Source organism: Natrix helvetica, assembly GCF_964273705.1.
Source record: "Natrix helvetica genome assembly, chromosome: 9".
Classification (NCBI taxonomy): Eukaryota; Metazoa; Chordata; class Lepidosauria; order Squamata; family Natricidae; genus Natrix; species Natrix helvetica.
The window spans coordinates 6,634,521-6,658,079 of NC_138560.1; the positions used below are offsets into that span (position 1 = coordinate 6,634,521).

The window sequence follows — 23,559 nt, forward strand, 5'->3', positions numbered from 1 at the left end:
TCCTACCTCCCTGTCTCAAAATGTAAATTACTGTAAAGCAAAATCTGCAGGGGGGAAAAATCCTACCACTTGGTGTATTTCTGTTGTGGTCAGTATAGCTGGACCCCTGGTTATCTTTTCTAGGTTTCATCCGATTCCAGTATTTCTCAACCTTGGCAATGTGAAGATGAGTGGACTTCAACTCCCAAATAGCATCCAAAAGTAAATCAGAGTCCGAGGCAAAGGATTCCTCAAAGTTCCAATTTATTAAGAGAACCATGTTGGCACATCTGGGAAAACCCGAATTGGGAAAGCTTCTAGGTTTTCTTACCCAGTTAAAAGTTTAAGATCCTGCCCCGACACCCACAAGTCCATCACATGGTCCAATTTTCCACTGCCATGCTGGCAGTTTCCACCCATCCAGTTCTAGCCAGGTGCAGAGACAGAGGATGACCTTGGCTTTCTAGAAAGAATGTTATTGTGGCTACATATCACCCCACTCCGTATAATTCTACCCTCCCATTTTCCCACAATAGAAAGTGAATAGTAGAAAGTGTGGCAGGCCTGAAACCTAGAGAGAAAAGAGGACTTGCAGGTCTGACACCCAGAATTCCCTATGCCAGGGGTGTCCAAACTTGGCAACTTTAAGACTTGTGGCCTACAACTCCCAGAATTCCCCAGCCAGCTCTGCTAGCTCTGCTGGCTGGGGAATTCTGGGAGTTGAAGTCCACAAGTCTTAAAGTTGCCAAGTTTGGACACCCCTGCCCTATGCAGTCCATTCATCTTCACATTGCTAAGTTTAAGAAACACCATCCTATTCCATGCATTCCTTCTTCCTCTCTTTTCATTTCTCTTATAAAAATACAAGTTTTTCATCAAGTTGAGCCTGGTGACATACATACATCAAGGCCATTTTCTGGGCATCAGATGGAAATGGTTGGCTGCTGTTTCTACCGGAGGTTTTTTTTTTTTTTTACTTCCCTAGCTAATAACTCCGAGATTCCTATACGTAAGTGTTTTTTTTCCCCATTCTCAGCAACTGTTAAGATGTATGGACTTCAAGTTCCAGAATTCCTCAGGAAGGTGGACTTCAACTTCCAGGAGTCCCCAGCCAGCTGGGGGAATTCTGGGAGTTGAAGTCCACACATCTTAAACGTTGCCAAGTTTTTTTTTTTAAAAAAAAAAAACCCCACTGATTTAGTGTCATGTCAGAGGTTTGGAACTGAAGGAATTATTTTTTAAAAATTAAATGGTTCCTTTTTTTTTTAATCTAAGTAATATAAAGCATCCCTTTTCTGGGGATCCTCTCCCATGGCACCTCTTTTTCTCTTATGTAGCACAGGATAATTTTTCATTTTTTCAAAGCATGCTGCAGAGTTTCTCTGTCTGCACCTATGGGGACTTTATAAACTACTTTTAATCAATCGCTTGTCAATTAAAATAGGGAGCCCTTGTTTTGCACTACTTGAGTAATTGTTCGGGGGGTGGGGGGGGGAAGAAACAAGATATATGCTGTGAGTTATTTTGAAGAAAGTTCTCAGTCTAAGGCGAAGGTTTGAGTCCATGACATTATTTAATCAGAAACAAGAGTTTTGTCTTACTATCAAGGAAAACTTGCTCACCTTCTAAGTTAGCATTCAGATAGGGTTACATACCCTACATGGTCAACTCTCCTTTTAAGATACATTAAGGGGGGCTTTGCATTGCTTTCATCCTTAAAACTCTTTTGTGTCTTGGTCATATTAGTAGCAAGAGCTCTCTCTCTGTTCCTGAAATGTTTTGCATTTGTAAAGATCACCAACAAGAAGCATACTGTACCCTGGCTACCATTATCCCATTCTTCACAATGTCCTGGGGTGAATAACCACCACGGATAATTAGCTCACTAAAAAGCAAGATAGTGTCATCCTTTCTCTAGAATGGATAGGACAATCTCTTCCTTCTGCTTTTAAATGACCCCGACATCAGTTACACCAAGCCTTTTCTACTTTGTGGAGAGCATGGAATGGGAAAAAGGGACATTTTAACCTTTCTAATTTGTTACTTGGAGGGGGGGGAAATACACTCACTCCATTACCAAGGTTAGGTGGCCTGCTCTTGAGGCTAGGGAAACGAGATTGGGAAGGTGGATGTGACGCACCCAGTGAAAAGAGAAGAATCAGGACTTTTTGAACAAAACCGAGCAATTTGGAGTTGTCTGGATTTTCCATTGCATAGAGGCTTCGAAGACCATTTATGACTCTAGGAAGATGGAAAGCCATCTTTCCAGAGCTTTAGAGAACTGCATTTGCTTTCTGGATGCCTACAGACCTCACTCTCTCCATTCGGTTTTTGACACAATCTCTCTTACTTCAGATCAAGTTTCCTACTGGGGGAACAAAATGGAACTTTTACCAGTACGCATAACTAAAACCCTAAGTTGGATTGTGCAAGAAAGCGAATTCCAACTAACTGGCAACTAAACTTGGTGAATGGAACAAGATGTCTTAAATGAGGGGTCTCGTCTCTGTGGAGTGTTTCAGCGATGTGGCTAGCATTGTGTATTTTGCATCAAGCAGGGATTCGGGCTAAAAAATTCTGCCAGTTCTTTGGACCCCAGATTGATTGTGGTGCAGGGGGAGGCATAAAACAGATATCTGTGGCTTAAGATAACAAAATTTAGAGAACGGGAACAAATTTAGAGACAGTCACCCTCTCCTGCCATCATCAAACTCCCTACCACGTCTTATATCCTACTGTGCTTGGGGGACAAACCACGTGTATTTTTAGGAAAAGAATGGACATTATTTTTTTTTAAATCTCATGTTTACGCACCACTTTTAACAGCTGAAGTGGCCCAGCATGTAAAGCTTAGTTATAATCGCAATATTGACTTAGTTATGTTGTCTGAATTCAACCTGTTTGGTTAGCTTACAGCTTTGACGTATCTCGCAATTGCAGATGTGTTTAGTTACCAGGTTTGGCATAGCCTAAGATGTAAAATTAAGTCACTTTTTTAGGGGGTTGTCTTGACATTTTTATACTTTTCTCAGCCTAGCTGAGAACACTTCAGCATGTCACTTGAAGGTAGAGTGGAGGCTCATCTTATGTGTATCTCAGCCATCATCTGGAAGAGGGGTGTCCAACCTTGGCAACTTTAAGACTTGTGGATGACAACTTCCAGAGCTTTGTTGGCTGATGGATTTTGAAAGTTGACATCCAAAAGTCTTAAAGTTGCTAAGGTTGGACACTCCTGATCTGGAAGACCAGTGGCACACCAAACACCTGTCCTGTTACTACAATTGCCATAAGCCCCTGCAGGCAGCCACGAGGCACCAGGCATTCTAGGATGGAGAGAGATAATCTTTCTCATCATCATCTCAATATCGTAGTGCCTCCCCAGGAGGGGTGAGAAACAACTATCCTCTGATGTAAATTCATCGTCAGAGCCCGTTGTGGAGAGGCATAATGTTCTCTGCAATGTAAAAAAATATCCCTTTTGATTAGCCCAACGGCTGCCAATCACACAGGATGAACAAAAGACAGTCATTTTAGTAGAATCACCATTCGCGGCTGAATTAAGAGCAGCAGGATGATCAAAAACAAAACCTAGTGAAGTGAAGCTTTCTGAGTATGGGTAGGAAGCTGCCAGAAAAGCAAAACTTGTTCCCTTCATTAAAAAAGGCATCTAAAATCTTATTTATACAATGGACAGCTTGTAGGCTCGTTTCCCATCTCCAGATATGGGTGGCGATGGGGATAGATATCTTGGCCAGATATCTTAGCGACCAGTTTTAAAAATTCAAGGGAAGAAAATGCTTTAGGTCTTTCTTTTTTTGGTATGATTGGTACCAAAAATACTACTTTGGGTATTCTTGCTTCAATCTTATAAAACATGTTTATGATGGGGAAAGGAAAACTCTGAGATATTTGCTGCTTCAAATTTGGCGATGGGGCTACTTACAAAAAACAGCAAAATACTGCTCAAATCATATATCCCTTTCCAGTTTTTCGACCTGCGGTGGATGACCAGTAGACAATTAAGAAGATAGGTTAGGTTGTGGTCCTTCTCAAAAGAGGCCTATGTGTTCCTTTAATGCAGTTATTTCTCAACCTGAGTTGCTTGAAGATGTATGGATTTCAATGCCAAGAATTCCCGTTGGTTGAGGAATTCTGGGAGTTGAAGTCCACACATCTTCAAGCGGCCCAGGTGGAGAAACACTGGTTTAATGGTTGTTAGATGCTCCCGAGGGAAAATTCCAAGCATTGTGAGAGTGGAAACCTTTGCATTTAGAACGAGTAAAGAAAAACTGGCTATAAATCGCTAAGCGTTGGATGTGATGTATTTCTCTTGGGGAAACGTCTGCTTGCTTTGAATTATGCTGTTTGTATATTTATAAATAAAGCAAGTGGGATGAAGACATCAGAAATCTCCTACGCCTTCCCACCTAGACGCAAACAAACAAACCTGGAATGGGTGGTGGGGATCTGTTTAATATGTCATTTCTTGAATTAAAAACATCCCCAGGCTTCTGGTTGTTGATACTGAAACCTTTGTTCTCCATGTTCCTCATCAAAGGAACACAAATAAGCTTCTGAGCAAACCACAAGCACAAATCAATTCCAGGCAAAATGCTGGAAGATCCATTGAATAAAGAAGCAGAACTGGCTGGATTCATGTTAAGGATGGCACACTAACTTTCACTGGAAAGCTCCACCCATTAAAAAGAAATTCTACGCTATTCTCTTCACAAGTCAATCCTGCTTTCCCCACTTCTCACCAGCCTAGCTGTTAGCACACTGTTCGTTTTAACAACGGAATCTGATCAATTAAACCCAACTACAATAAAAGGTAGATCCTTTCATTATGGCCAACGATGGAACGAATGAAACAATGCAGGTTTTTTTTTTGTTTGGTTTGCCAAAAACTTGACTGGAATAGAAAAAGCAGGCAGAATAAATAATGTAAGCACTCAAGGCATAAAAGATGTGACTGAAATCTTTCCACATGCTGAAGGACCTGATCCAGCTCCCAAGCAGCTCGACTATTCTCCAAAGGTAGGGTTTTTCACTTGCTTTCAGATGTGTGGACTTCAACTCCCAGAATTCCCCAGCGAATTCTGGGAGTTGAAAGCCTGCAGGGTCCTTGCTGCTGAAGTTGGTTGCTTTCTTGCAGATGCGGTGGCACTGACGATGCTGTCTAGTATGGTAGTGAAATGTCTACAAGCAAAACAACCAAACTCTGAGAACATCAAGGGCCTACTGTTCGATCCTAAGGTACAAATATCCTCTTCTATCGGTACATCTGGAAGTGGCCAAGGTCAAAGAGCTCTGCTCCAAGGAAATTAGCCTTGATGAGAGCCAAAGCTGGACCAAATGCAGTGCTAAAAGTTCTCCGGAATGATAAATTTTTGGAAATTTTAACATTTCAAAATAGGAGCCAGAGATTCAGGAACAGTCCTAAACAGGAGCTGTAAATAAACTACAGAGATATTGGTGCAGGGAAGATAGCGAAGCAAAAAATGCTGTGATTATGCAGGCAAAAGAAAAACAGAACCCCATACAAGGAAATCCAATGCATTATAAGCATGCAAGTGATCTGTCTAAGAGAAGAGGGATCCACTGTCTTTCTTACATAAGGAACGACCGAACTGTAACCCAAATACCTCATTGTTTAATGGAAAGAGATCTTGCACAGCCTGACCCAGTTCCTGTCAACTATCACTTTCTAAGATAAATAGGGAAGTGATAGTCCTCTAAAAACAAAGCTGAATTATAGGAAGTTCTCAACTTTTGCTTAGTGGCCGTTTGATGTTACAATAGATCTCCAAAAGGTACTTATGACCCATTTCCAAAGTTATGAATCCACAGAAAAGCACCTTATAGCAGGGGTGTCAAACTCAAGGCTCGGGGGACAGATCCGGCCCACGAGGTGCTTGTATCTGGCCCACGGGCCAGCCTGGAAATAGCAAAAGACTGGCCTGGGGGGTGCCTCTGGCAGCCAAAACAGAGTGCAGGAGATTGTGTGCATCCCCCCCCCCCATGCTGCAGGATGCCATTCAGGCCAAAAATGGGGCGTGTGTGGGGTCACCCACACCTCATTTTGGCTGGCAGGGTGCTGCAGGTGTCCGTCCTGGCTCCCCCACCCCAGTCGGCCCGTGGTGGAGAACTACAATGCTGATCTGGCCCTCAAAAGAAATCCAGTTTGACACCCCCTTCCGCATAGCAAACAATGCATTCACTTAATGACCAGCCCAATTAAGAGTCATGTCGATGACTACCTGTATACACTCCCTTCCTATTTTGCTCCTGGCTGTCTTGGCTAGAACTGAAGGAAGATTTGAGACCGGGAATATCTGGATGGCCACTGGTTTTCCTCCGCCCCCCTCATTTCAAAAGATTCACTGACCCAGCTTCATTCTTTACCAGCCTTGTTAAGTAACGATCGAGCATTTTATTAATCGGAGAGAGGAGGAAAAAAATAAAACAAGTGTACATACATATACACACAAAAAATTCTGACGTTTTTAAAATGACGTTCCCGTTAGTGGGAGCGAAGGGAGAGAGAGAGTGTGTGTGTGTGTGTTAGGAGATGAGTGGTTAGAAGAATACACACTTCTTTCAACATGTCCAGTGCTAGTGTTAGAGAGACAACCAGCGAGGAACTCAAAAGGTATCGGAAGGAGGAAAGCTTGGGACACCACTAAGGCAAAGCTGGAAGGGAGGAGGAAGTTCTCTGGGACAGAAATCAGCGCCCCCATCAATCAAGAGCCCACAGGAATCATCCAATCACTGCTGGAGAAAGTGACCCAATGTCCCCTCTTTTCCCGCCAACAGATGTCTCTTTCATCAAAGAGCGCCTTTTCGTTTTGCACCACCGGAATTTGGGAACGGTTCCCTGTTTGGAAGTTCAGTGGGAATATGGGACTAAATTTAGCCTGGAGGTAGCATCCCACTGTGATGAGCCAAAGCGATTTGGGTTTTCTTTTTAAACTCTTCAGCCCGTGTCAACTGCTCCATGGCTTTCTTTCTGTCTTTCTCTCTCACTCACTCTCTCACACACACACACACAGACACAGACACATCCCCATGCGCCAAATAGCTACCTCCTTCCAGCAAAGGCCAGGGAAAGGAAACCTATCGTAAACAGAAAAAGGCACAGGAGAGAATCATGCAGAGGGAAGTGGGAAAACACTGTACAACGAAGCCTGATCAACCGAGAGAGTCCAATCAAGGACTTAACTACCCTTCTACCTTCTCTGGAGCAAAACAAAAACCGAGTCAAGATGCTGCTAGGTTTGATTTTGAGTGAAGGAAAACATTCCCATTGAACTGATACTTCCAACGCCAAGCAAGTCGGAGGGAGAAGGTGGTGGCTTTAATCATCAGGATGAAAAAAAGGTAAGGGACTAAACAGGCCGAGCATGGACTGGGAGAAAAGCTCAATGGGGGTGTGTGTGTGTGTCATGCGGAGTTACACGCTCCATGGCGGTGGCATTCCCATGCAAACTGTGGCCCAGAAGTGACAGGAAGCCTCAACGAATGGGTTCTGCCTCCCTTCCCCTGCTCTGTCTCTCTTGCAAGTTTCACAGAACTGGGGGGGAGGAGGAGGATGTCACCTGTGGCCCCCGGATGGTGGGAACAAGTTGAACCTGACTATTATGAGAAGGGGAGAAAATATAACAGCTGCCCAAGAAGGTTCTGAAAACACAGAGCTAAGAGGAGGAGAGAAGAAGAGGGAGGTGGGGCTCCCGAGAGGACCATAGTCAGCCGTGGCCTAATTCCATCATGTACATCCAAGAGGAGACGGGTGGGCTGGTCATACACATGCAGGGAAAAGGGAGAAAAAATGGTTGGCCCAACAGCATCCACGTTGGAGAGACAACAGAGCCAGGTCCCGGATTCAAGCTAACGTCAACACTGTATGGGAGAGAGAGAGGAAAAGAGGGTATTGAATGTTCATAAGTTTATGAAAGCTAATAAACCATTTCATTAACGGCTATCAATTCAGTTGTGCCGGTGCCCATTGTACACTGTTACTCACAAATCATCACCATCGTCATTTAACCACCCTGTAATCCAGAGATCTTCAAACTTGGCAACTTTAAGACTTGTGGCCTTTGGGAGTTGAAAGTCCACAAGTCTTAAAATCGCCAAGTTTGGGGACCCCTGCTATAATCCCTTGTGGGGTGGAGTCTAGGCAACTGAATGGAGCTAGCAGAGTGTTTCAATGGCCGGATGCCCTTCCTGTCACCAATGCAGAGTTTTGTTCAGTAGATATACACTCATTGTGCCCAGAGAGAGAAATACCTGCCACTACCTAGGATCGAACTCACAGCCTCCTGATTGTGAGGCGAGAGCTCCACCTCTAGGCCACTGCACCACTCTACGGTTACTCACAAAGGCTAGCATTAATTTGAAAAGGGGACTTCCAAGCTCAGAGTCTCCCACTGTATAGAACCCAGCAAATTAGGTGCTCGCTGGTTGGTCCCTGCAGGGTGCAAGTGGGACCTTCTGCTACAACTTCCACATCACCTCAAACATATAACTTGCCCTCAATCCCTGGATCCTGAGTAACAGTGTACCTAATGCTTCAGGAAGCTTGCTGCTCAAAGAGTCCGAGGAAGCCAACCCTGAAATATCGGGGGATTGAGCTGTTGAGAAGATTCACATCTTCTAGGAAACTCTTGCCCAGGCCTGAGCTTCTGCTTATGCGCTTTCCACAAATATTTGGTTGGCTGCAAAGGGAAACTAGATGCCGACTTTGAGGTAATTCTGGGAAGTAATCCTTACAGATAAAATTAGTATACTTGCTGCTCAAGCTTAGGCCCAAAATCACAAGTGCCCCCATAGGTTTCCCTCTCTAAAGTGGCTACAAAGGAGCTGATGAAGGAACCTCTCCGGGAAACCTTCTGCTGGGAACAGCTAACAGCAGGAAAACAAAGGACCAGGTGCATTCAAAGAACAGGCTAAATGCCACCTGAGTTTGAAGTCACCTTGGAAACAGAAATTCAAAGATGACGCCTAAGAAAAAAGAATGTTTATGTCCATCTTCCACAGGGCCTTCCATGGTAAGAATTGAGGTCTAGTGAGAGAAAGGGAAGGAGAGAAGGAAGAAAGGAGGGAGGGAGGGAGGAAGGAAGGAAGGAAATAGGTTTCACTAGGGACAGCACACTCACCAGTCAGCGCCTCCTGGGCGAAGTATTTGACATCCACATCAGGATCCTGGGTAAGTTTCTCTAGCACTGGCTTCACTTCGTTCTGAAGGGTGCTGTAGGTGAAAAAAAGGCAGGCAAGGAATGAGAGGAGGAAATAGGCAGAAGACAAGGCCTGTATCTAAGGTTCTCCAAAGCCTCAGTATGTCCACTGTAGCAATAGCTATGGCACTTATATACCGCTTTACAGTGCTTCATAGCCCTCCCTAAGCAGTTTACAGAGGCTTCAACAATCTGGGTCCTCATTTTACTGACCTTGGAAGGATGGAAGGCCGAATCGATCTTGAGCCTGTCAGGATCGAACTCCTGACGCTGGGCAGAGTTTAGCCTGCCATGCTGCATTCTAACCGCTGCGCCACCACGGTTTCTATCTCTTCATTTCCTCCCACCCCAATAATCAAGATAAGCCCCAAACCCGGATGGCATCAACAACAGCCATTGTTCCCCGTACCTATTATCCAAGATTGGTCCAATTTTTTGAAGTGACTTGGCTACATTGAAGCGAACATTTGCTACTGCATCTCCGGCCATCCTCAATACCGTGGGAAGCATGTGCTTGGTGGTGATTTCCTGGCCACAGACCTCTGACAGCACCTAGGAAAAGAGGAGCCCTGGAGGTAGATCAGTGCAACTCGGATCTGAGGAGTTCTTATTATTGAAGAGGTTTGCTGTTTTGGAGCTGGGCTTACGCTGGGCTCGTTCTGCAGCTCTTTTGATCCAGTTCCCTAACAAGGCCAACTCTTCGCTCCAACCAGAAAACCCCAAATCGCACCAGGCAGGGCAAGGACGATCCTTAACTTATCACGGTTCCTACGCTGACTCTTCACAACCAGCGCACGCGCCTCTTTCCGCCTTCCCTCAATTGGTCTGTCCCGCTTTTTCTCCTCGCTCCCAACTCCCTTCCCCAACTCACATTGATGCAGAAGAGCGTGGTCATACGGTGCAGGTAGTTGGGGTCATTGGACATGGCCAGCACCTTGGGGATGATTGTGGCGTGGGCCCAGTCCTTGCCAAACTTCTCCACAAGCTTCTTAAGGTTGCTGGTGGCGGCTTCTCGGATGGCATAAACTGCAGGAGGGAAGTAAGGAAGCACAAGGCAGATTAAAGCTACAGCACAGATTCTAGAACAGCAATACACAGAAGGCTAAGGGAGCCAAGTTCTTGCTGCAATACCCAAGACTTGATTTGAGGTATACTTGGAGCAATCACGTGGTTTTCTGTTTCAACAGGTGAACTCTGCATCACAAACATATTCAGAGCTATGGGAGAGTGTCCAAGATTATGAAGAAAAAAAATAACTGCAAGATTTCGTTTAAAAACAATCCTGTCTCTAAAATGCAGAGAAACTTCGGGGCTGCAGAAATACTTTTTTTAATTAGGGGTCCTTGATGCTCTCTGAGCTTGCTTGTTTTCTTGCAGAGATTTCATTACCTTAGCTAGGTAACATCATCCGTGGTAGTCGGAGAGAAAAAAAAAGTTCAGAGAAGAGCAACTAAGGTGATCAAAGGCCTGGAGACTAAAACATATGAAGAACGGCTGCAGGAACTGGGTATGTCTAGCTTAAGAGAAAGAAGGACTAGGGGAGACATGATAGCATTGTTCCAATATCTCAGGGGTTGCCACAAAGAAGAGGGAATCAAACTATTCTCCAAGGCACCTGAGGGTAGAACAAGAAGCAATGGGTGGAAACTAATCAAGGAGAGAAGCAACTTAGAACTGAGGAGAAACTTCCTGACAGTTAGAACAATTAATCAGTGGAACAGAAGTTCCCTCCAGAAGTTGTGAATGCCCCAACACTGGAAGTCTTTAAGAAGATGTTGGATAGCCATCTGTCTGAAACGGTATAGGGTTTCCTGCCTAGGCAGGGGGTTGGACTAGAAGGCCTCCAAGGTCCCTTCCAACTCTACTATTGTATTGTATTATTGTATTGTATATGAAGAGCGGCTGCAGGATGTGGTTATGGCTAGTCTAGAGAAAAGAAGAATGAGGGGTGACATGGTAGCAGTATCCCAATATTTGAGGGGCTGCCGCAAAGAAGAGATGGGGTCAAATTATTCTCCAAAGCACCAGAGGGCAGGACAAGAAACAATGGTTGGAAATTAATCAAAGAGAGAAGCAACCTAGAATTAAGGAGAAACTTAACTAACAGTGAGGACAATTAACCAGTGAAACAGTTTGCCTTCAGAAGTTGTGGGTGCTTCATCACTGGAGGTTTTTAAGAAGAAACTGGACAGTCACTTGTCTGAAATGGTATAGGTTCTCCTGCTTGAGCAGGGGGCTTGACTAGAAGACCTCCAAGATCTTGTCCTGTCCTGTCCTATCCTTCATTCCAAATTCTATCCTATCCTATCCTTATTCTCTAATTAGGGTAATGAAACATCTGCTAGAAAACAAGCTCGTTCAGAGAGTACCAGGGACCCCCTCATTTCAACCACGAGCTATAAATATCCTCCTTTATTGGAGAGAGTGTGACTGAGTGTGCTTTTCTTGTGCATTTGACACTGGCCAAATTACTGTTCTTTGGTGGAGTCCTATCTATACATTTTCTTGGAACTCAGCATGGGAAACCAGTTCTATTTTATGCCACAGGCAACATTTCTAATTGAGCCGACTTTATTCTTTTACAGTCTGCATTACCTCTTTCCTACCCAACTGGAACTGATGGTAGATGTACCTGAAATATAATTGCGAGAACTTTGCTACAGTTGGCTTCCACCGGAAATTTATATCCCCATTTAATGCTGTAGCTACTCTGTACCCATCCCAGAAATAACTGAAACCGACAGTGAATTTCGAGGTTGAAAATGAGCTTTTAACCATGTTGTATAATTACTAGTCAAAGCTTGAACTCACTGCTGGTAGCGCATTATATTAGGCGAGAATGAGACCAAAAAGCGCAAATTCACTGTTATCATTAACATGCTCGAAGTGGTACAAAATACAATAAAAATAAACTGAAAATTATATGAATGCTGCATGCTGAATAATCAAAGTTTGAAACAGGGGAAAAAAACAAGACGAAAAAGCTACAGCGTTGTAATTTTTTTTTTTCCTAATGTACTTGCATTAAATCTGAATTTAATTGCTAGAAAAGATTATCCCATTAAATACCGAAATGCGACTCAACCTCTTTTACTTTAGTGCTAAAAGCCTTCAGTGATTCATTTTCTCAGCTGGAGAAAATTGCTGACACAATGGATCCCATTAATTCTGAAATATGCTTTCAGTGCTCTAGATCACTAGTTGGGGAAAAGCACTGAATTTTAAAAATGTGGGCTAAAAGCCAAATAACTACTTTAACTTGTATTCTCCTCTTGAGCTACAAGCCTCTTTCTTCTATAGGTAATTGGGATGAATTGCATGAAAATTTGGTCTGGTGATTTAAGGCGCCAGCTTGGAAACCAGGAGACTGTGAGTTCTAGTCCCATTTTAGGCATGAAAGCCGGTTGGATGACTTGGGGCCAGTCACCCACTCTCAATCCAACATACCTCGCAGGGTTGTTGTTGTGGAGAAAATAGGGGAAGGAAGGAATATTAGGTCTTTTTTATCCCAATGAAGTCGGGATAAAAATCAATTAATCAAATAAATCTTCAGCAGCCGAGATGAAAGAAAGCGTGCTTCTATTCCTATGAGACATTTACATTCATTTTTTAAAAACCTGATTAATAACCTCCATTAGAAACGTGTGGAAAAGTTTTCTAAGGTGTTTACAATAAAAAAAGTTATAAACAATGAAATAGATCTACAAACTAAATATCTAGGGCAGGGGTGTCCAAACTTGGGAACTTTAAGACTTGTGGACTTCAATTCCCATGGCTGGGGAATTCTGGGAGTTGAAGTCCACAAGTCTTAAAGTTCCCAAGTTTGGACACCCCTGATCTAGGGCATTTTGATATATGAAGATTTAGCAGATGAAAAACCAGACAAAAGAATACAGAAACCAGTCTTCCCTACAGGTATTATTCCAAGGATTCCGTAAAAGAAGAACTTTGTACTAAAAGTTATTCACTGCGCTGCACTTTCTAGGAGCCACTGATAGCATTTTCTCAGATGATCTCACATTCAGTACGAAATACGTAAAAAGAGCTGCTAACTCTTCAAAGATCCCATGCAACAACTCCAGAGTTTTCCATATAAGCCTGATTGCATGATATCCTCCATCCAGGGAATGGAGAACTGAGGAAAAGCTTCCGGTCCAGATGAAGCTGCAGCTGGCATCATAGCTAAAACTAAAGATGCCATGAAGCTATTAATGCTTCTGGGGATAAACACAGAATTAATCACCTCTCTCAGAATTAGATTCTGGTGATTTCAATACTCTATTTACGACCATCATGGAGGCTGCCAGTGGTCCATCACATGACCGACCTGATTTTAGGACCTTTATTTTTGCAGCAGTTCTTAAGCAAATCCATTGCTTGCTATGTTTTTTTTTTTTTGCCAAATATTGGAAATAAATGCCCATTTCCCCCCAAAAAACATTGCAAATTGTGGTCATTTGACCACAGGAATGCTACAAGCAGCCATAAACACAGGCCAGATGCCATGTGCCCCAAATATGGTTGTATAATTGGGAGGTGAGGGGGGCAGGGCAGCCATTAGAACTTTGGAACCAGGTTGTAAGTACCTTTTGGGTGTCCGCTAAGCAACCGGTTGTAAGTGAAAAACTACCTGTAAAAATACAGCCGTCTTCAGATTTGGTACTGTACCTTCCTTGACACTGTATCGGGCAACTTAGAAGCGATGTGCCCAATTGTGACCAAATGTTACAGGAGGTGATTGGTAATGGAGAAACTAACCAATATCAGTTATCAGGATTTGAGTCTTACCGTGATCCACTAGCCAGGCCATGCAAAGGGAGTTTAGCTTCTCATCAAAGAATTCCACACCCTGAAGACAGCAAAGCGACAGCAAATGAATCAGCGAGGATTACAAATTACGAGGTTACAAATAAGGTTATAGAATTCTCGTTTAAACAAACAAACAAACAAAACCAACAGAACAAAAACAAAAAAAGAAATCTGGAGAAACAGACTTTGTCCAATTAGCAGGCACTGCAGGGCAATCGAGCAAATAGTCATTGAACTTGGGAGACTTTGACAAAAAAGCCCTGGCAGAATTAATCACAGAAAAGCAGGAACTCTACGAGCACCTGTGGCTATTCACGTTCTAACTGATTGACTAATGTCCAGGTTGCTGAGTAAAAAGCTCAAATGTTTACAGTTCTTTTCAAAAGGTTGAAAACAAAGCAAAACCCACACTCACCAGCTGTCCAGCTAACAGGGGCATGTACTCAATAATAGCTAACCGCACACGCCACTTGGCATCCTCTGCCAACTCCACAATTGCTGGCAGCAGTGACTGAGACAACTGCCGGATGCCGATCACTTCATTCACACAGTCCAGGTTGGAGATTATGTTGAGTCGGACTTCAGGGCACTGCAGAAAAAGAGCAGACGAGAATGGGGAAGAGCTACTGCCTCAGCTGCCATTCTAAAATGCTTCCTGTTGTGCTAGTTTAAAGAGAAGTTCCTAAGAACTCAGGTAAGATGAAAAAAAGGAACAGAAGTTAAAACTTTCAACTTTCTGGTTAGCTAAAAAAATGGCAATACCAACGTAACTAGTTGCAAGGTTTGGGGGGAAAAATCCTGTACAATAAAGTGCAGTTGATACTATTCAGAAAACTATTCATCCTAGGACTAGGAAGTATCTTCTATGGATTATCTAAGATCGTTTAACTAGTGGTGATTATTATACATGCCTCACTACTAAACTCAAGTGTTTTTCAACCCTGGCAACTTTTCAAATCTGTGGATTTCAACTCGCAGAATTCTGGGGGTTGAAGTCCGCACACCTATAAGTGGTCAAAGTTGAGAAACGCTGCACTAACCAATATATTTTCTTTAATTATTCTTACTAACTAATCTCAGTGTAGTGAAGCCATCTGAGCAAATAACACTAATGTTCACCTCCAAGAGTTAACCACAAAGCCTCTTAAGTGACCTCAAAAAGGGGAAGGAGGAATACTCACCTCATCTTTGAGCTGGGCCAGGAAGAGAGGCAAAAGATGCTCAATTGTATTGTCCTTGCCCAGGATAGGGGACAATCCCATGATCACGGATGCCAAGGCTGATTTCACGTGCTGATTGGCATCTGATACTAGTTCCTAAATGATAAAAGGACGTATTTTAAGACACCACAAACTATGTATGCAATGCCTCCAGTCTCACTGCCTTTATACACACCATTGCTGTCAATTTATTTGTTGATTGTAATAAATAACTGGAATATTGAAATACAGTTCCATAAGCCAATGTTGAACTTCTACAATCAGGCATTCATAGAGGAAGTCAGCCAGATTCCTTCTACAATTTGGTCACCTTGTGAATGTTAATGTCTTAAGAGGCAGAAGCAAGCAACGGCTTTCCTTGTGCTCTTTATGGACAACTCCTCAACGCCTTCTTCAGCCTTCCCGCAAGCATGCCTCTGATTGGGCCAACTAAAACTATGAGCTGATGCTTATAAGGGCTGCTCAAAAGTTACTAGAGAAGGTGGCTTCCTGGTACGTACCTTGATACAGGGCAAAATCTGAGTCATTATGATATTTTCACGGCAATCGGGAGACAAATTCTCACAGAATTCTTGGGAAAGAAAAATGGGAAAATAAGAATTTCAGTGCAGATTTCACCCAGGTAATATTTTTTTTCCTAATTATCAACTGAGTACTTAAACCTCTCTAGCCCAAGAGATGCTATACTCATCTGCGAAACTATACATAAAAATATTCCTGAACTCTGTTCTGAAAACTTAAAGTCTTCCTACAGCTGGATCCAGACAATTTCCTTATGTCTACACAACAAGCGGCTCCTTAAAACAATTACACATCGAGGTTCATTTAATAAATCAAATTCTTCTTTTCTTGCCCAGAAATCCATCCCTTTCAGAAAGCCTTTATACAGGTAGTCCTTGAGTTAAAAAGCCAAATTGGGACAATAATTTCCACTGCTAAACAAAGCAGTTGTTAAGTGAGTCACGCCCAAGGTCTGACCTTTTTTGTCATGGTTACGTGAATCACACTGGATAAGTGAATCGTAAGGTTGTTAAGCGAATGCTTCCCCCACTGACTTTGCCTGTAAAAAAGCCAGCTAGGAAGGTTGCAAAAGGTGCTCAAACGACCCTAGGGACACTGCAACTCTTGTGAATACAAGCTGGTTGGCAACCGCCCAAATTTTGATTGCGTAACTATGGGGATATGGCCATGGTTTCAAGCCATTCTTTTCAGTGCCACTGTAACTTTGAACAGTTGCTAAGTGAATGGCTGTAACTCGAGGACTACCTGTACAGGGAAATCCTATTGTTCTGACCCAGGCTTCCCAAGAGCATGAAGCGAACTCCTGGTCCCCTTTTATTAATTGACTGTGACTTCTGCTCATTCACATCCAGCAAAGTCTTTCAAGGGAGGATTTACAGTCACAGACCTTATCTGGCTTGGAGAGCTGACAGGCAGATATCTGCCAAACTTGGCAAGGAGTCTCGGAGAGTCACGAACCAATTAAGCGAACTAATTGTCTCCTGCAAACTCCACTCCCCTTTCGTTCCTCTTTAATTTCCTCTAGGAAGGGCCGTTCATCATTTGGCCTTACTCCCAAGTTGACCCCTGCTCTTTAGTTGTACCCTTCGTCTGGCAACTCTGTGCATGTGCACACTGGGAACAGGCTCCAGCTCTTTGTCTGCCTCACTGATGTCAGACTCTGAAGGCAGCTGATAACTGGCATATGGCTCTGGACCCCTCTCTGCTTCCGACACAGTCCTCAGACTCTAGGACTGGCCCATGTTGTTCCCCAACCTTCTCACTGTCCGATTTTGCTGCCAGCTCTGCTGGTGGGCCACAACAACTATGTAAACATCAAGACAGTATTGATAATGATTAAAAATAACCTTTGACTTTGCTAGAAGCTGCCGCTCGCACTTCAGCTTCACAGTCTTTCATGAGATTCTGGAAGGCCGGGACCAAGTCAGTTTTTGTGATTTCTGGCCCAACAGCTTTCTGGAGCTATAGGGGAAAAAAAAACCAGTCCCAAAACTGACCATGCAAACACTCCAAACAGCACAACATTCCTCCCCACCAGAAAGAATTCTACCCAAAAACTCTTGGTCCACAGAACTGACAGGGGTGGGCAGAAGAACAAAAGCACCGATACATTTTTAACATGTAATCTCATTTAGCTTTCAAAAACGAAGCCAATGTAATCTTCAAAATACACAAGTATTTGTACAAACCTCCGTGAACTTCTCAGCCACCATGTAACGGACTCGCCAAGACTTGTCCTCGGCTGCTTGCCGTAACGTCGGCATCACCAAGGACTCCAAGTCCTCCTGAAGCAGGAGCTGAGCAATATTGACGCAGGCCTCCACAGCCAACAAGCGCACAGAGTCCTGTGTGCAACATGGGAAATCTTCCTCACCAAGAGCACAAGGGGTAGGGTACAGCCCACCCCTCAGATTCAGCCGGCTCCCTTTATCACCCCAAAGCTAACACCAGGCCATACAGACCTGCTCGTCAGACGCCAGGTTCGAAAACATGGGAATGATCTCGCTTTTGACATATTCCAGTTCCAAGACCTTGGCAAACTCGCCCAGTTTGGAAGCAGCAGCTCGCCTCACCATTGGAGTATCGTCTGAACACAAGTTTCGGAAATATCTGCCAAAAAAAAAAAAAAAAAGGAATGCAGAAACTTATTAACTGCAACATAATAGGACAGGAGGAATCTCTCCTCTTTTGATTATTCAGAATTTATAATGGGGGTCCCAATTTTGATTGCAAGGCATTTGACTTACTGGCGGAGGTCAGCTTTAACTGAACTGGAAACTCGGGGATAACAGACGCTGAAGAGGCCACAAGCAGAGGTGCGAGAGGTGAACCAGTCACCCCCCGCCAGGCGCTTCACCAGGGGCACAAAGTGAGCCTCAAGGTCAGCTGGAGAATGTTCATTGGAGGTTGCCCTCAAGGACTCCACGGCCTTGTCCCGCACCACCGTCTCCTCGACCGTAGCAAGGCTTTCGAGGGGGGGCTGGAGAAAGGAGGAGGAAATGGCGTATTACGCATGCATCTTGCATGAACAACCAAGAAAGGAAAAACAAAGAGCTCTCTGATAATTTAATTACTGTTTTGTCCATTTGGGTTCACCACAAGAATTTAAGTAATTCTGTTCTTTTTTGAGAAGAGGGCAAGGAAGTCTACACAGGGAGCAAGGAATAGGATTGAAAAATAGGATTTGTGCATCCAAATGGGAAAATGTTACATTCCAGTCATACTGTTCTATCTGGGTGCAATTCAAACATTTTGGGGAAAAAAATTCCATATATTAAATCCACCTATGATATGGAGTCGAACAATGAACACAAAATATCATTTTAACACTTTTATTAATTTGGTAGGGAATAAACATTTTCTTTACTAATTAACCCAGGGGTGTCCAAACTTGGGAACTTTAAGACTTGTGGACTTCAACTCCCAGAATTCCCCAGCCAGCTGGCTGGCTGGGGAATTCTGGGAGTTGAAGTCCACAAGTCTTAAAGTTCCCAAGTTTGGACACCCCTGAATTAATCAAACCATCTAAGATTCTAAACCACCCAAGCTAACTTATCAGCAGCTTGTTATCCCTGGACATTTAAAAGCATGCATGCCCCAATTTCATCTTTTGAAAGGAACAGAAGTGGTTTCATTTTCCCTCTGTTAGTCACTCTTCCTGAGCCCTTCACAGAAACTGGTCTATAACTTACCAACAAGCAGTGAACATATTCCGGGCCCCCAACCAAAGCTGTAAATGTTCCCAGCTGTTCTGCCAGAGCAAGTAACACTTCATCCTCATCATAAATAGTGTCTGCAAGAAGTTAAAAAACGAGAAACCAACAAAAAGGTAAGACAAAGCCTGTATATTCTTAGAACAAAATATGGGAAGTGCCAATTCCATTTTATTTTATTATCCTTCCATAGGTACAGGGAGAACTGGCAGGCAGCCAAAATGAGTCTCTGAATAGCTGGAATGATATTTATTTTTAAGTAATAAATAGCACTGAGTTTAAATGAATATGAGAACATAGATTTTAAGAAATCTAAAGAGAGAGATTTGAAATAATACCAATGAACCATGGAAGCACCATGTCCAATTTAACAGAACTTCATCAATATTTCACAAACTGTCCTGGGAAGATCCAAGAAACAATACTGGGCAAAATTTGAATAGTTTAGAACATAGAATACTCTATACAACTTCCAAGGGTAACCTTGGTGACACTGCTTACAGGATATGATTCCATACCTGTTCAACTACAACTTCAATCAACCTCAGGCCAGCAGGATCAATGGTCAGGAATGGAGCTATTGGGCAAAATGTCTGCCATGCTTCATGTTAGGGGAAGTCTGGCATACAATTTCAGGCTTGATTTTATCGTGAGATACAGGTGTAGGTCCAGGAACACTGCAATTCCACAAATCTTTCTTTTTTGTTTGGTTAATGAATAATGATGATTAACTTACTTAGATATTGTTACTAAAATAAATGACTGGAACAGAAATGTGCCCAAACTGTCTCTAGGCTACTTTCACATTCTATTTCCTATCTTGCCAAGTATTTTCATTTACCTGTGAGAAAAGGCAAGAGTTCGCTGCGCGTCCTCTCAACGCCCAGGGCCAGTGCAATGGTAGAGAGTTTCTTGATGCTATTCAGACGAAGCTGCATATGGGAGGGAGAAATGCAAGGAACAGATTCACACAGATGAACCTTAGGAGAAAACTGCCACTTTTGTCTGAATGCTAAATACTGACTTTGCAGATAACTGAAACTATTATGGCACTAATAAAGCACTCAGTTTTTGGACTCTTCTTCATAATTCATCCACAGGGCAGCAGGTGCCCCTTTGTATATACTTATTCAAACATACAAATCTGTATTGCTCTGCTCATCTACAGTATATAATCACTGATACATATAGATAAAAATAGTATGTATGATTAACATAAACCATAATTTTAGGAGAAATTACTAGAACAGTTTTGTTTCCATTTTATAAACAGGTGTCAGCTCCTTGCCTGTATGTCTAGTGTATGTTGACTTTTCTGAATCTTTCTGAAAATTATGACAGTAAGAACTGTCAAGATCTCCAACTGAATAACCCTGATCGGGACATAATGAATATTAATCCTGCATCCAGCAGGATTTCACCTGTTTGCATCTGGTGACTAATGCATAATAGTGCTTTTATTCTGCATTTACCCGTGATACGTTAAGCACCCTTAAGATCAAATATGTATTATCTATGTAAAAAATACAGACTGCTCCTCTAGATGACCCTTTAGCACTATCGTGCTGTATTGCTCCCATTCATTTCCAATAGGCACTGGATTCCTTTCCAAGTGAAGCATGTGTATTGTGAGAGTAAACTGGAAAATAAATGGCGATGGTGGTGGGGCATTATCTTCAAATAACAAAATGGTGTTTTTCCTCCCCTCCCGCTGATGGGTTATTCAATTGGAGATGCCCAGTTTAAGGTTCAGATACATACAATTGTATCCCATTCTGCTGAATTAGTTCAATTTCGAGAATCTGATTGATCATCTATGACCTATTCTTGCTGTTTATATGTACATTGTGACATATATTACACAACAATACATTATATATACACTCACACTTGTCCAATATTCCATTCTATTTCTATTCTGATAGAATAACTGTCTCACTGCCAAGGAGGTTCATTTGCTCAAATTCATAATGAGACTTACCAGCTTCCAGAAAGAACTGCACCCCTCTCAAGACTCAATTTTATCCCCTGGATCCCTATTTGCTCTTATTTTATTGCCAGGGCGTGTTTCTCAACCATGGGGCAACTATAGGATGCATTAACTTCAATTCCTCAGCTTCTCCAACCAACAGTCCTCGCATCTTACGATTGCCAAGCTTGAGAGACACTGACCCAATAGACAGACTGGAAGCATTTTACAGCAGGCTGGATCGTGCTGGCTGGCTGCCCACCAGAATGAGCGTGTCTCATCCCTAAAGCTACTCCTGCAACAAGAGAGCCCTAGATCGTTGTTGTTTTTTCCTTGCACATCCACAGTAGAGTCCCAAGGGTGCTTTTTTCAAGAGGCCACTGGACTTTCTGGGGTGTTTTTTCGAAGACGTTTCGCTTTTCCTCCTTTAGCATCTTCAAAGAAAAACCAGGCAGTCCAGTTGCCTCTTGAAAAAAAGCACCTTTGGGACAAGGTGGCTGAGGCTTATTTTTTAAATTTTGTATTCTGCCTTTATTATTTGGGACCTTTGGAGACAACCAAGACCTGGATGGCTGAGAACTCTCCACCGACATTTAGCTAGTAGATGGGTTGGCCTTCAGAAATCGTGGGCGCTCCATCACTGGAGGTTTTAAAGAAGAGACTGGACAGTCCCTTGTCTGAGATGGTCTAGGTCAAGGGTCTTCAAACTGGCAAGTTTAAGATTTGTGGACTTCAACCCCCAGAATTCCTGAGCTAACATGACTGGAGGAGGAATTCTGGGAGTTGAAGTCCACAAGTCTTAAAGCTGTCACATTTGAAGATCCCTGGTCTAGGTTCTCCTGCTTGAGCAGGGGACTGGACTAGAAGACCTCCAAGGTCCCTTCCAGCTCTATTCTATTCTGATCTGAAACATCCACAGCAGAGACAAGGACTGGGCCAGCCTTTTCTCAAACAGAGACGCCCCAGAAAGCTCAGGATTGTGGGAGAAGAAGGGCCACACATCTGGAGGGCATCCACCCGGAAGCCAGAGGGGTGGGGAGGGGAAGGGCTCCACCCCTTCCTCAGCCATCAAGGGCTGCCTTCCACCTCGGCCTCCTCTATTGACAACCCCTCCCTTACCGCCTTTCATGCAGAGGGAAGGAGGGGAGGGGGCTAAAACATCCCCAGCAAGGAAATGCCAGAACCAGGAAACCCATCCTAGCACCTTCACCGATTGGCTAGGAAGCTTGAATCGAGCTGGGCAAGGACCCAATCAGAACCCTCCGCTCTCTTCCCCAAGTACGCTTCATAAAAAAAGACGACCTGCCTCCCTTTCTTCCACCATCACCACCCCCGCCCCCCCACAACAGAGAAATGAGTGGCCCAACCAATCGCGCGGCTGCTTGCATTGCCGCAGGAGGGGAGAAAGAGATAATACGGCCCTTCTCATTAGCCACCCCCTTCCTCTTGGTCTTCTCCAATGAGACCTCTCGCGACCAATCCGGCTCCGTTTCTCAGGGCTCCCATCCGGGTTTCTCAGATAAAAGACCGCTCCTGATTGGTCATCGTGCCGGGAGCTGGGTTCTTGGGGTTGAAATATTCTCCCCGCGGCTGGTTTTTCCCCCACTCAGCAACAGCTGAACGCCCGTCGAATCGGGCCGTACCTGAACGTCCTCGTTCCGCAGCTCATCGATCAACACAGCGATAGGATAAAGGGAGTCATCTCCGTCGGCGGCCGCCATCTTAGCTCCCGGCTTCTCTTCTGAAGACTGCGCGGGGTTCTCACTGTTGCCTTGCAGGGGCGGGTGAGAGGCCATTGGTTCCTTGGGTTGTCACTCTCTCTTATACGAAAAGCTGATTGGATTCTTTTTAGACGAGTTCCCCGTTTCCGATCTTCTAATTTAGCATAGCTGTCTATCTGTCACTGGCTTTCTTGTTCTTCATTGGACGGATGTTTCAGAACTGCGCCACCCACAAAGAGATTTGGGAAATTAGGTTCTTTATGCCCGCCTCTCTTTCATCCCAATTGGTTAGATGGACTATATCCCCGCCTTTTTCCGATTCATAATAGGATCTTTATTCTCTATTCATTCTGTCATAAGGCTCACAAAGGACTATGGAATAGTCCCGCCCCTGGAATGTAATCTTAACTCCGCCTCCCGATTACGGAGAGGCGATTAGGCAATGCTTCTGAGAGACAGCTCATAATAACCAATCCCAGAGTGGAACCAACTTTCCTTTCAGCTGAAGCAGAGGAGGGCGAGTGTGTGACTAGGTTGCCAAAGCAACTTTGCCTCTATTCTTCCCGTTGCGGTGACGTCAGGATAACTTGTGACGCAAGCTTACGTCATAGATTTATGACTTCACCTCAGTTGGCCGGGGCTTGGTGCAAAGACATTTTCAATGCCCATTTGCCAATCTTATTTTCTTTCTAAAATGGAATTGTGGATTCAATGTATGAATGATTGTGTACACATACACACACACACACACACACACACACACACACACAAAATATCAAGAACTTGCTACACACATTAAAACTTCATTGACTGTTAATGGAATTGTCTAGTTGGAGGAGTGTGTGTTAAATCTGGATTTCAACTTCTCCCTTCTTGAAGGAGTCCTTTTTC

At 43.6% G+C, this 23,559-nt stretch overlaps 1 protein-coding gene across 1 annotated transcript; it reads right to left on the reverse strand.

The window, feature by feature from the left end:
- Nucleotides 1-6,376: 6,376 nt before the first annotated feature.
- Nucleotides 6,377-22,817, reverse strand: PPP2R1A (protein phosphatase 2 scaffold subunit Aalpha). The gene is made up of 15 exons (XM_081962833.1): nucleotides 22,591-22,817; nucleotides 19,820-19,910; nucleotides 18,958-19,058; nucleotides 18,013-18,245; nucleotides 17,728-17,875; nucleotides 17,455-17,610; nucleotides 17,113-17,227; nucleotides 15,745-15,815; nucleotides 15,206-15,340; nucleotides 14,440-14,613; nucleotides 14,004-14,064; nucleotides 10,087-10,241; nucleotides 9,625-9,767; nucleotides 9,138-9,229; nucleotides 6,377-7,878 (listed from the first exon to the last, which is right to left on the reverse strand). The coding sequence occupies exons 1-15, from the start codon at nucleotides 22,741-22,743 to the stop codon at nucleotides 7,862-7,864; spliced, it is 1,845 nt and encodes a 614-aa protein (XP_081818959.1). The 5' UTR covers nucleotides 22,744-22,817; the 3' UTR covers nucleotides 6,377-7,861.
- Nucleotides 22,818-23,559: the final 742 nt, after the last annotated feature.